We start from the raw sequence: 13,726 nt of genomic DNA, 5'->3' as shown, positions 1-13,726 counted from the left end.
CCACTTCATCCTTTTCAGATTCAGAGCTGAGCACTCATTTAGTGTACACGTCTCTTTGTAACTTCTTGCTCCCAGCCAAACTTTGCAACATAAAGAGTGTCATCTATCAACTTAGGTACATCACTCTCTATTCTTTCATCCAAGTCAGTAATATCTGTGAAGAAATACTGAGGTCCCAGTCAGATCCCTGAGGAACACAGCTGTTTACATTCTGCAATAAATTACATAAATAATCTAGTGCTAAGAGTCACAAGTTTAGTGACTAAATTTACAGTCAATACAAACAAATGGAGGTGGTAGACTGCAAAGCTGCACAAGATAAACTACAAGATGATAGGTAAATGCTTGGGATTTCGCAGACAAGCGGCAGATAAATTCAATCTAGATAAATGCAGACAGAAAGAAAATGCTGATGATTTAATTGGAAAGAGGATAATATATGTGGTAAAGGAAAAAGGTCTGAAGGGCTGTTTGACAATTAATTGAGGCTATTGAAATAATGCTCAAAGGCACTGAGCAAAACAAATCAAACTGACATGTTTTAAAAGGTCAACATTGAGCTGAAATAGTCACACTTCAAAATGTCAGAAACGTAATGAAAAGGAGAAAGAAAAGCAAGAAGTTATTGCTTATTTTTTTCCTGACCTGCAGCCAGAAATGTACAATCTCTATCCAAACTTACAAGCTTTTCACACTAATTGGATGCCAAGCTCTAGTTTGCCTTACAATAAGGGGTCATACAAATATGAAAATACATAAAGTCAGCTCAGTGAGTCATTCTATTTCAAGAAAATCTCTAACTGCAGTCCCAATACCTGAAGTTTATTTAAATGGACCAATTTATTACAACTACTTATACATTATTCCATTGCTTCTTTCCTTCATCTGCCACACATACAAGACTGAGCGCAACAGAGAAGGTAAATACCAAAAACTCATGAGAATGAACAAAACATAATTACAACAATTTAAAAGAAAAACAACAAAATGCCAGAGATACTGAGTCTATCAGCATTTGTGTACAGAACAGATAAGTTAATACCTCTGCCATAGGCTCCTTCTCAAAACTAAACTATTATAAATTACAGATAAAAGGAATTTGAAAGAAAAAGAACAAGTGTAAGATGAAAAAGAAAGCAAATGAACACAGATGAGAATTAAAATGATTGTGCTTAAAATACAATTTTTGATCTGATATCATTTACTAGTCTCTCGGGTTTAGCATCAGTGAGTTTCTGAACATTTTTGTAAGGGGAAGCTATGGTCCTTGTAATCAGGAGTTCAGTGTTATTGCTTAGTATCTAGTTACATGACATTTATATTATAATCCCACTAGCTTTATTATGTACATTACTTCAATTTTCCAAAAAGTAGTCTGATAAATACTTTATTAAGATGAGAATAATTACAGATCTGTTTTACAAATAGCACTACATTTGAAATTAAATCTCGCCACACTTCAATTTTATTTTCTAAGTCTTGTATGATGGAAAATAGGAAAGTGTATTGCATTTGGCCCTGTTGGCAGACTAAGTGCACATTTCTGACCAAAAGACATCACAATGATAAAGCATGAATGTAAGAAGAGAGCTCTCATCTTCTGGGTTATCTTCTTAACCATAGATTTATCATAGATCATAGAATCCCTGCAGTGTGGAAACAGGTCCTTTGGCCTAAAACGTCCACACTGCCCCTCAGAGCATCCCACCCAGACCCATCCCTCATAAGCCACCTAATCTACACATCCCTGAAGACTACAGGCAATTTAGCATGGCCAGTCCACCTAACCTGCACATCTTTGGACTGTGGGAGAAAGCCAGAGCCCCCGGAAGAAACCCGCACAGACACAGGGAGAATGTCCCACATTGAAACAGGCTATGGAGCTCAGTAGGTCCAACTCACCACTTGTGTTCCACTTGATTTCCGCTTATTTTTCCTCATTGCATTCTACCAGCATAACCATTAATTCCATTCTCTATACTTTTTTAGCTGACCCTTATTTGCACAAATGCTAATAAATTTGATTGCTTCCTTTGATACATTTTCATCATTCTTTGGGTGAAGAGGCTTCTTTGGAATTACACATTGGATCTTCTGTTGGCTCTCTTGCATCGAAGGCCTCTAGTTCCTTACCAGTGGAAACTGTCCCTCTGTCTGTGTTCTATAAAAAACTGGCATAATTTTAATTAGGTCACTACCCAGTCTTTTTATTTCAACAGGAAATAGTCTCAGTCTTTTCTGCCTTCACCGATAGGTATAAACTTACATTTCTGAGATGATCTGCAGATCTCTGCTGCACACTCTCAGTACTCTGAGTGCGGTCCATTGAACATTTGGCACATGTTTAGCATAAGGTCTCCGTGTTTCATTTCTATTCTAGCAATAAACTCCAGTGCTTGGCTTGCTCTTTAGATTTTACTATTATATTTTCAACCATTATTAATGGGCAATGCTATTTTTAGTGGAGAGAAACACATAATTAACTTCAGAACTGAAGAAAGGTCCTTGACCTGAAACATTGGACCAGATTTTTGTGGAGGTCTAGAGACACTGGAGACCTTTAAAAAGGGCAGGTGGGACGTGAGTCTGAAAGTTCTTCCCTATTCTGTCAGATTCTATTTTCATTAGGGATGAATTGATGTGGATAGGAACACACCAGGGCCATTTGAACACAGTGCTGAGTACAAACAGATCCCACTTTCATTGGACCAGAGAGGCCTTGATCCACTATGTGGAAGTTGCAAATCTTCAGAGAGATTGTAGATGCTCTTGGAAAGTTGCTAGAGTTAACAGAATTGTTAAACAGATAAATTAATTGAATGTCCAATGCTTCAAAAATGATTTTTAAAAAGCCACCTACTTGGGTCTGCAATCATTGAAAAAAGGTTCCAAAAGTTCAAACACTGTTTGTTGTATTACTAACACTTAGTTGATCTCTACGACTTATCATTGTCACCATGGAGACAGCTTTTAGGTTTACAATTTGATTGACAGCTCAAAAAGCTCCTGAGATGCTGCTTGGCCTGCTGTGTTCATCCAGCTCCGCACTTTGTTATCATAGGATAAATTGTCTTTGATACGCGATTATGAATAAAAATGTTTGTTTTTAGAAGAGTTTAAGCACTTGTGAGACTCAACTTTTTTAATGGGCTTTCATATATGGGAAGCATTTGTTTATTGTAGTGAGAGCTATAATAGATATTTAGATTTCATTTCATTTTATCTCAATGTGTCTCTTTAGGTTCTGCCTATGGAAGATTTTGGATGATTTGCATGGAGGTGTGAGAGCCATGCAGGGTATATGGGGTTATGAGGTGGCATGGATGGGCATGGAGAGTTGGTGGGTATAATGAGAAGGGTGATAGCTAGAGGGTCTAACATTTAAAAAAAAAACAAGTGGGGTGAAGTCCCGGAGAATTGAGGCAGAACTTAGAAGCAACATGCTTTTGCAGTTGCCACTTTAAATCTGTCCAGGAGGCATAAAGCCTGACCACAACATACACCTGTCTTCCTACCACCTGGAGTGAAAAACTGCAACACTCAGGACATTTCCCTCCTGATGTGGGTGCAAAAAGTTTCTCAATGTGAGCTATCGCTGCCCACCACTCCTGCTAGGCTCAATAACTCTGTTTCTGTTGCTATTGATGTTACCAGACCTGCTGAGTATTTCTGACATTCTCTGTTTCAATTTTAGATTCACACCCTCTGCATTATTTTGTTTTCATGTCACCACTCTGAATGATTACTATTCTTTGTCGCATTTCTTTGCTCATTTATTTCACTGATATGTAGGATGCCAAGAGCTTAAGCTCATCTGACTGCATCCTAACTCCCTGTACCAAAATACATGACACTGTGAGGGTTTGAAACAAAAACTGAAAAATACCAAATTGGTGGAAAAATCATGGAAAGTTAAAGTTTCAGGCAGGTAACCTTTGTCCAATAAAAGGCCACATTCCTCAACTATTAATCTGTTTCTTTCCAATAAGGGATCCTAACCTAAAGAGTTTTTCCAATGTTTATCAGTTTCTGTCCCAGATCTGTGTATATGGAGTCAGCCAGCTGTGTTTCCAATCATATCTGACTAATCATCCTCCTAAGTTTGAGCACTTAGCAACAAACCCCAAATGACTTCAGATGAATGGAACTATTTCAACGTCTCATCAATAAATGTTTGCTGTGCCATTTCAAATGAATATCCATTGTTCCAAAGAATCTGGATTAATGCTACTTCTGAAATTTAAATTGAGCTTCCAATGCAAAATTGTTTTGTGGATTTAATTCCCTGTGGGTGCATTTAACTTAAAAGTAACATATTAGCATCCATTTCAGCCAAATGCTTCCTTGAACAAATAGTCAAATATCTGAAAATGTACTATTAATGTCTGAAAGGTTTTCTTCACTGACTCAACCAAGACGGACCATCAGAAATCTCTTTACTGACCAAGCAAATAACAACAATATAGACTCTTATTCCATTAGTGTCTAAATTTGAGTTTTATTCTTATGACCGATAGCATTCTCAGTTGAGTCTGAATACTACGGGTATAAGAATCGCTCCAGGACATGTAAAGATCTAAGCAGATGCTTTGAGGCACTGAGAAAGCTCCACAATGTCACAGGTATAGCTGTTTGCTGAATTTTTAGGGCCAATGTTGAAAAAAGTAGTCAAAAATGGATATAGAAATAGCAGACTAACTACACACCTGCCCATAACTAACCCACACCTGCACACAGCAAACAGGCAGATCAGGGCTGTGGAGTTACAGCTGATTTTGAATTCCTGATCCTCCAGGGTATATTAACAAATAGTTAATCAATTGCTGAACACTTTGTACAATTGTGGGGTAAATACATATGATACATAGTCTGCCCATGAGTAACTTTCCATTTTGCTTCAGAATGGGAAGTGAACATTCCTGGCAGGCTGGCTATTTATTGGCCATTGGTAGTCTTAAAAAGAATGAGGGGTGCTGTCTTCTTGAACTGTTCCAAACCTTGCAGGGTATTTATACCGACTGTGCTGTTGGCAAAGCTGTAAACAGTGTGTGGGATGCTACGACTAGTAAAGAATCTGGAATTGCATGTTACACAGTCTTTTTCATGCTGTTCTCCTTTTTACAGGCTGCTTAAGATGAAAACAGTCAGGCATTAAACACAATGGGTCGGCCATGGCATTCCTTCCAAAAATGCTACTTCCCTGCTCTCTCCAACTTTCAACTGTAGCTGCCAATATATACAACATAATGGTAAAGTCTCCATAGTCCCACCAGACCAGAGGGCTGCTCTCTCATTAGAGAGAGGTGGTGGTAGTTTAACCTGAGGGGCACCTCAGTAAGAGGAAGAATTTGGGAAAGACAATCCTTCATGATGATGTCAGTTGGTGTGGAAATTGAACCCATGCTGATGGTATTACTCTACCAACCATTCAGATGGCCGGTAGTTGAAAATCAGCACTCTACCCCACCCTTACATTAAACCGAGACTCAGTCTGATAGATCAATAGCACATTAAAAGTTGTAGAACTTAATATTAAATGTAGCACTATGCGATAAAAGGACCATTTAAAGAAAATATGCTGTACATGTTATTTCTCTAATAATTTTACACATTATCTTTTGATCTTCGAGGAAAACTTCATGTGGCACAACATTCTAACTAGCAATTTGTCTCAATTACACTCTGTGGTTAACAGATATATTGTGAAGATAGAGTTAAGTTTAATAAAGTGTGCAGTTTATCAGTTTACAAGGAAATATTTAAATATTAAATCAATATATTAATTAGCTTTCAAAATCCCCTCTGATCATATGAAAAGAATTCCAATTTTATTTTTTGCACAAATCCATATTACTATCGTTAATCATGTAAGCGTTTGACAAAGTGGTCTGTAAATTCAGTCGTGCAATACTCAGGTTTTGGCAAGAAGGAAATTACTAGATTGTTGGCCTGAAGTGCAGAACCTGAGGGAAGGGACCAAGTATTGGCATCCAGGGTCAACACCTGAAGCAGGCAATTTTCCCTTACCTCAGCAAAAGAAAGGAGCTGAACCGTTATGAGGCCCTCACATCAAGTTTGGATTTCCCAGAGGGAGGCCATGTACACAGGCATTTTCTACACTCAGTAAATCCAGACTTTGCAACAGTCTGCAAGCAACATTGCAAGATTTCGGATTGACTGACGTCAATGTGGAGCTGAGGAGATCAGGCAAAGAGATAGAGATGCATTTATATAGCATCGTCCTCAACCACAGGATGTCTGAAATCACCTGACTGCAAATCAAATTATTTTGTAATACTGTAACGGAAGTAATATGGCAGCCAAATAAACGCCAAAAGAACTGCAGATGCTGTAAATCAGAAACAAAAACAGAAGTTGCTGGAAAATCTCAAGTGAAGAGAAAATCAGAGTTAACGTTTCGGGTCTGATGATCCTTCCTCAGAACTCACTGAGGAATGTCATAAGGCTGTGAAAATGAGTTTCAGCAAAGACTTGGTCGAACGCCAGGAGGGACAGTGAAATTAATGTCAGTGGGCAAGAAGAAAGATTGGAACGGAAATTCCATCAGAGAGAGGAGCAGAACTTCTTCAAGGTGGGCATGCTTAGAAGAAATGAGGCAGTGAGTTAAATACTAAATAAAAACCAAAAGAACTGTGGATGCTGTAAATTGGGAATAAAAACAGAAGTTGCTGGAAAAGCTCAGCAGATCTTGCAGCGTTAAATCAGAGTTAATGTTTCATGTTCCGAGTTCTGAGAAAGGGTCATTGGACCCGAAACACTAACTCTGATTTTCTCTTCACATCTGCTGCCAGACCTGCTGAGCTTTTCCAGCAACGTCTGTTATTTTTTCCCTGATTTACAGCATCCGCAGTTCTTTTGGTTTTTTATCTGGCTGCCATATTACTTCTGTTAAATTAGTGCCTATATTGCAAAATTATTTAATTTGCAGTAAGGCAATTTCAATATTTCAATTGAATATTCCAATTTATTCAAAGTGAAGTCCCAGAAAGAGGACCAGCTCATTTGCTTTCATATCTCGGGTGATGCATTGACAAGAATCTATTGGAGGGTAATTATAGTAATAGCAGCTGCCTGCCCTTGATCTTTTTCTTTATTGGCAGAATGTGGAGGTCACTGGCCAGGTTAGCATTTATTGTCCATCCCTAATTCCCCGAGAAGGTAGTAGTAATTTACTCTCTTGAATTGCTGCATTTCTTGGGTGTAATATCCAAGGCAGGATGATGTAGGCCTTGAAGAGGAACTTGCAGGTGGTGGTGTTCCTGTGTCTCTGCTCCCTTTTTCTTCTCAATACCAGAAGTCATTGATTTGGAGGTTCCTTTTAAAGTGGGCTTTTTGAGTTTATGCACAGTGACTTGCAGATGGTGCACATCGCTGCCACTGTGCATTTGTGATAAAGGAAGTAAAGGTTAAAGGTGGTGGATGGGTTGCCAATCAAGCAGGGTGCTTTGCCCTGTTTTAAGCTGAGCCTTTTGAGCGTAGTTGGAGCAGTTGTAAAATATTCCATCATAATCCTGTTTTGTGCTTTGTATATTGTAGATAGTCACAAGGGAGATAGGATGTGAGTTGCTCACTGCAACTTCTGAGCCTCTGACCCACTCATATAGCTACAGTATCTATATGGCTGGTCCAGTACAGTATTGATCAATGGTAACCCAAGGATATTGATAGTGGGAGATCCAGCATTGGTAATGTTGAGGAGAAATGGTTTTGTTTGTGATAGCCTTGCCTGGCACTTGTGCATAGCAAGAATATTACTTGCTGCTTTCATGAACCCAAGCCTGGATGTTGTCCATGTCATGCTACAGTTGGACACAGGCTGTTTTAGTATCTGATGAGTTGCTAATGGTATTTAACATTGCACAGTCATCAATCAATATTCCCACCTCTGACCCTATAATTGAATGAGTGCCATTAATGAAGCAGCTGAAGAAAGTTGGGCCTAAGGCATTACTCTAAGGAACTCCTGCAGCTGTGCGCTGGGACTATCATGATTGATCTTCAGCAATAACAATCATCTCTCTTTGTGGTAGGCATGACTTCAGCCAGAAGAGAGTTTTCATTCCCACTGACTCGAGTTTTGCTTAGGCTCCATGTTGTGTTAGATGGTGCAGTTCTGCCTTGATATCAAGGGTAGCCACTCGCACCTCTGGAATTTGGCTGTTTTGTCTAGTTTGGGACCAAGCTTCTAATAATGAGGTAAGGAGTTGAGTGGTCATGATGGAACTGAAACTGAGCATGTTTATCCAATATTGACATTATTTTAGGCCTCAGGGACCCTGTAACAGCACTGTTGGTGTCCCCTACATCCTAAAAGCTGCAGTGGTTCAAGAAAGCAGCATGCCACCACTTTCTCCGAATAACTATGGGTAGACAATAGTTGGTCTAGATAGTAATACTCACATTCCATGAATGAGGAAAAAACTGTGTCCACATGTGTAAAAATATAATGTGCCTCAATTCACTGTATTATCTTTTGACCACTTAACGCATTATTTTAAAAAATCAATCAAAACAGTCCCTATAAAATTGAACATGTGCCAGCCAATTGCTGTCTAATGTGCTTCTCTCAGTTTACAACTCTTAAGAGCAGTGACTTGTCCTAAGTATTTTTAAGGTAATTGCCTTGTTGTATTTTGAACTGCCTGTGGGCAGAGATATCTGGCATTTGGAAACCTTGCTGTTATTGATAGTTTTTGAAGCAGAAATATTGTAAGTCGACTTTTCCATGCCCAAGAACGTCTACACTGCTGTTGGAGTACCCATACATCAGTTGAATAAGAATTGACAAAGCTCATAATTTGGTGTCTTACAGTGGGACAAAAACCAGGCAAACTGGGTTTCAGAGTTGTATCAGAGATAATGGGAACTGCAGATGCTGGAGAATCCAAGATAACAAAGTCCCTCTTCCGCACCTACACAGGGCCTAAACCCCACCTCTTCCTCCATTACATTGATGACTGTATCGGCGCCGCCTTTTGCTCCCCAGAGGAGCTCGAACATTTCACCCACTTCACCAACACCTTCCACCCCAACCTCAAGTTCACCTGGGCCATCTCCAACACATCCCTCACCTTCCTGGACCTCTCAGTCTCCATCTCAGGTAACCAGCTAGAAACTGATGTCCATTTCAAGCCCACTGACTCCCACAGCTACCTAGAACACACCTCCTCCCACCCACCCTGCTGCAAAAATTCCATCCGCTATTCCCAATTCCTCCGCCTCTGCCGCATCTGCTCCCAGGATGAGGCTTTCCACTCCCACACATCCCAGATGTCCACGTTCTTCAAGGACCGCAACTTTCCCCCCGCAGTGGTCGAGAACGCCCTTGACTGCATCTCCCGCATTTCCCGCAACACATCCCTCACACCCTGACCCTGCCACAACTGTCCCCAGAGGGCCCCCTCATTCTCACATACCACCCCACCAACCTCCGGATACAACGCATCATCCTCCGACACTTCCGCCATCTACAATCTGACACCACCACTCAAGACAGTTTTCCATCCCCACCCCTGTCTGCTTTCCGGAGAGACCACTCTCTCCGTGACTCCCTTGACCACTCCACACTGCCCTCCAACCCCACCACACCCGGCACCTTCCCCTGCAACCGCAGGAAATGCTACACTTGCCCCCACACCTCCCCCCTTACCCCTATCACAGGCCCCAAGATGACATTCCACATTAAGCAGAGGTTCACCTGCACAAATGCCAATGTGGTATACTGCATCCACTGTACCCGGTGTGGCTTCCTCTACATTGGGGAAACCAAGCGGGGGCTTGGGGACTGCTTTGCAGAACACCTCCGCTCGGTTTGCAACAAACAGCTGCACCTCCCAATCGCAAACCATTTCAGCTCCCCCTCCCATTCCTCAGACGACATGTCCATCATGGGCCTCCTGCAGTGCCACAATGATGCCACCTGAAGGTTGCAGGAACAGTAACTCATATTCCGCTTGGAAACCCTGCAGCCCAATGGTATCAATGTGGACTTCACAAGCTTCAAAATCTCCCCTTCCCCCACTGCATCACTTAACCAACTCAGTTCTTCCCCTCCCCCCACTGCATCCCAAAACCAACCCAGCCTGTCTCTGCTTCCCTAACCTGTTCTTCCTCTCACCCATCCCTTCCTCCCACCTCAAGCTGTACTTCCATTTCCTACCTACCACCTCATCCCGCCTTCTTGACCTGTCCATCTTCCCTGGACTGACCTATCCCCTCCCTACCTCCTCACCTATACTCTCCTCTCTACCTATCTTGTTTTCTCTCCATCTTCAGTCCACCTCCCCCTTTCTCACTATTTATTCCAGTTCCCTCTCCCCATCCCCCTCTCTGATGAAGGGTCTAAGGCCCGAAACATCAGCTTTTGTGCTCTTGAGATGCTGCTTGGCTTGCTGTGTTCGTCCAGCTCCACACTTTGTTATCCCGGGTTTCAGAGTTGATTGCTTTTCCCCATACAGTGATATATCTGCAGCCTCTCATGGAAATTAAGGATGGAACTGGTCTACAAACTTGGCAGCGAGTGAATCAAAAACGGAAATGTTGTGATGAGCAAAGGGATCAGATTCTGCTTTGATAGCCTGAAATTACAATGTGCTAGGGTATACATGAATATCTGTTGCTGCAGCAATCAAAGCTGAGTGTTCAAGAAACCAGTTTTGATTATTTTTCTGGTTGACTAATTTCATCGCTAGATGCTGCAGTTGAATAAATAAAGTGACTGACCTTTCAGTTACCTCATGCTGTTTGAAGTTACGGTTTAGGAGATTGTATAGTTCCACACCCCAATGAAGTCCAATGTGAAGTACCGCTGAGTGTCAGAAGCTGACATTCATAAGGAGTTGTCAATTTCAGCCATGCAGAACTGGGCTGGTTCCATTCATTGCTTTGCAACAAGCTTAATTTAGGGCTGGGAAGAGGTTACATATCTTGGTATATTTGGCACATGACCTGACCATGAAGACAATTTTAGCTCCTCAGTTTAATGTTTTACCAAACAGCATTTCAACAGTGAAAATGTTCTATCTCAAATTAAAGAGATGCAGACGGGGATTACTGGTTTAGAAGATTCATTGCGCTTAAGTAGTGATTTGTTAGCAAAAGTGCTTAACTACTGGCTTGACATATCGAATGTGACGTGAAACCTTTGTTAAAGCATATTACATAGAATTAATTTGAAATAAAACTATACCTAAACAACTTTAACCAGAAGTTAATAAACAAGTTATCAGCACAGGACGGTCAAGAGACATACAGCATGATCTTTAACTTGATGTGTTGCAGTCCCAGCAGACTGAAAAACGAAACACGAAATCTGTTCCCTTTATATATACTGTAAACTCTTCCAAGAAAACTACTACTCACATTTACTGCAAATCAAAAATTACAAGTTACATTATTCATGCTGTAGTAGCAATAATACAAAAGAATTTAAATTGAGTATAAAAGTTAGAAGATGTGGCATTTTCACATTGAAGGAGCTTTCACATGAAGGAATGTAGCTTGTATTAGAGATGGCATCATGATTTAACACACTGCACAAATAAACCCATACACTTTCAGCCAGGCTGTCTGCAAGTAGTACAATGGAGCATGGGCATTTCAATGCATCAGGTTATCCTTAAACAGGGAATTCTGCCTGCAGGTTAAAAAGCATTTGTGCCAATTGAATAATATATACCTGTATTTATTTTCCTTTCTTCCAGTGCTAATAAGTAAATTTCAAAACATAAATTTGGAAAATAGCTACTTCTAAGCATTCAGTTAAAACTTTCTGTAAAGTACGGAACTTATGTTGCAGGGTTTGTGCTTAAAAGTCAAAATAACCCGTTTTCGTATGTTAAAACTCATTCAAATCACAACCAAAGAAATTGCACTGATTTGCAGTAACTTGTCCCTTTTTGTAGAAGGGTAACAATCTAAAAAAAAGTCAGAAGAAAAGCATTAATTTGTACTCATTGCTTCATTAACATTAAAAAGAATTGTTTAAAGTCAATATTACCTTTTCTTTTCCCCTTGCCTTTACCACGTTTGTCACCTTTCTTCTTTCCTCTTTCCTTTTTCTTGTTTTCAGACATTCTGTGCTGCTAGAAACTAATCCTCACAGATGCAACAGACTTTACTGTATGAAGAGTGCCTTCACTTCCTCGAACCTTATGCTTATTCAACACCCACTACAGTACCTCCTACTACTGATGACGTTTATTTGAGGCTGACTGGAAGGGGGTTTCCCATCCTACAGCCATTAACTAAATGATTCGTTTTCTTCCTAGTGATTTATTGATTACATATTTTGATTGTTTTGTAAATTAGAGACAATTTTTTTGTTTAGGTACCAACTGACTTTTCCAAAACATTATTTAGAGAGGAATGGAAAAACTGTCTAACCATCATTTTACCAAATCTAATTTATTCACTTAGTGCACTGAATACTGATCAAAAAACTTTACTAATGCTCAAGATACACACTTTTTAAAGCAGTTAAACAAGTTTTTAAAATGGTGTTAGCACAAGAAACCAGCATCAACACAAACACAGAGATGTTACACAATTTCCAATCACTACACAGTTACAGGGCACCCCAAAGAGAATTGATGTTGAGTTTCTAAACACTCTATGTACTGACAAATGACGCAGAAAGAAAATGACGCTAGAAGAATCATTATTTATACACAGAGAAAAACACAACAGTCTATTTTAACCCTGAATGGATTTCATGTGAATAAGAGGAAATAATGACCTCTAGGAAAAGTGGCTATCACTGGGATTACAACAAAACACAATGCCAGGAAGCCAGATTTGGAGTGAAAAATACATGAGAAGGATCTTGCACTGGGGCTTGACAAGTACTCCTCGGTGAGAGGTGAGACGATTGGGGTCAGGATAAACAGACTCAGGAGGATGGGAAGGCTGGGCAAGTGGGATCAACCAAGGAGGGCCCCTCCACTACTCCAATGGGCACATTATAGGTGGTAAGTATGGTGCCCATGACATTTTACAGGTTCCCCACGCCCATTTGTAAAACTGTCATCAAGTGGCCATTAAAGCCCATTGTACGTAAGCAGTTATACTGAAATCACCCCTCATACAGCATTTTAAAACAGAAATGGTTCTGCTTTCTCATCTACACAAGGGACAGACAGGAGACAGGATTTTGGTCCTCTAAAAGTGATGAGAACGGAGCTGGGCAGCCATGAAATTCCACACCACAGACCAGTGTGACCAGATTCTGGGGAGTTTTGAAGGTTTAGAGGAGTTGGCCAGCTGCCTGGAGACAGTAATCCTTGCACAAAACCGGTAGGCCTATGTTCCAAGCAGGCTTTCAGACTTTCCCCAACTGCTTGGCCATAGCGTCTAAAACCTATTTATTCTCAGTAAGTAGGTCAACTTCTGGTCCTTGGGGGAAAATTACTGCTGGCTTGTAACCCTGGCATCAGTATCCTTCCCCAACACCCAACCAGTGACTTGAAAGCTAAGATTTAAGGACATTTGGTGAAGTCCAATTAACTGAAAGATAATTGATCACATTCTTAAAGAGAAACAAAGTGGAAACAATAACCATACACTATATTCTTTTGCTGCTGTAAATTGGTACTCATGAGAAAGGTTTAGTTATTCTTTTGTAGATCATGGTTGACTCCTATCGGGGCACAATTAACTCTTACAGAACTTTCTCATGTACCCTTTTAAGGTATTGGACCATTACATT

The 13,726-nt window shown here is 40.4% G+C and overlaps 1 protein-coding gene across 4 annotated transcripts in view; it reads right to left on the bottom strand.

The window, feature by feature from the left end:
* Positions 1-13,726, bottom strand: part of LOC125458307 (pro-neuregulin-2, membrane-bound isoform) — a 641,394-nt gene that overhangs the window by 142,426 nt on the left and 485,242 nt on the right. The window contains exon 1 of one of the 4 annotated variants that reach the window (XM_048543493.2): positions 12,020-12,134. The exons of the other annotated variants lie outside the window; for them this stretch is intronic. Coding sequence (XP_048399450.1) covers positions 12,020-12,095 — 76 coding nt within the window. The 5' untranslated portion in view covers positions 12,096-12,134. Of the gene's footprint in view, positions 1-12,019; positions 12,135-13,726 lie in introns of those variants that run through there. 4 annotated transcript variants of the gene reach the window in all.

The sequence above is a fragment of the Stegostoma tigrinum genome, chromosome 13 (assembly GCF_030684315.1).
Source record: "Stegostoma tigrinum isolate sSteTig4 chromosome 13, sSteTig4.hap1, whole genome shotgun sequence".
Taxonomy (NCBI): Eukaryota; Metazoa; Chordata; class Chondrichthyes; order Orectolobiformes; family Stegostomatidae; genus Stegostoma; species Stegostoma tigrinum.
The sequence above is the reverse complement of the archived record's forward strand: the minus strand, read 5'-3'. Positions and strand labels throughout refer to the sequence as shown.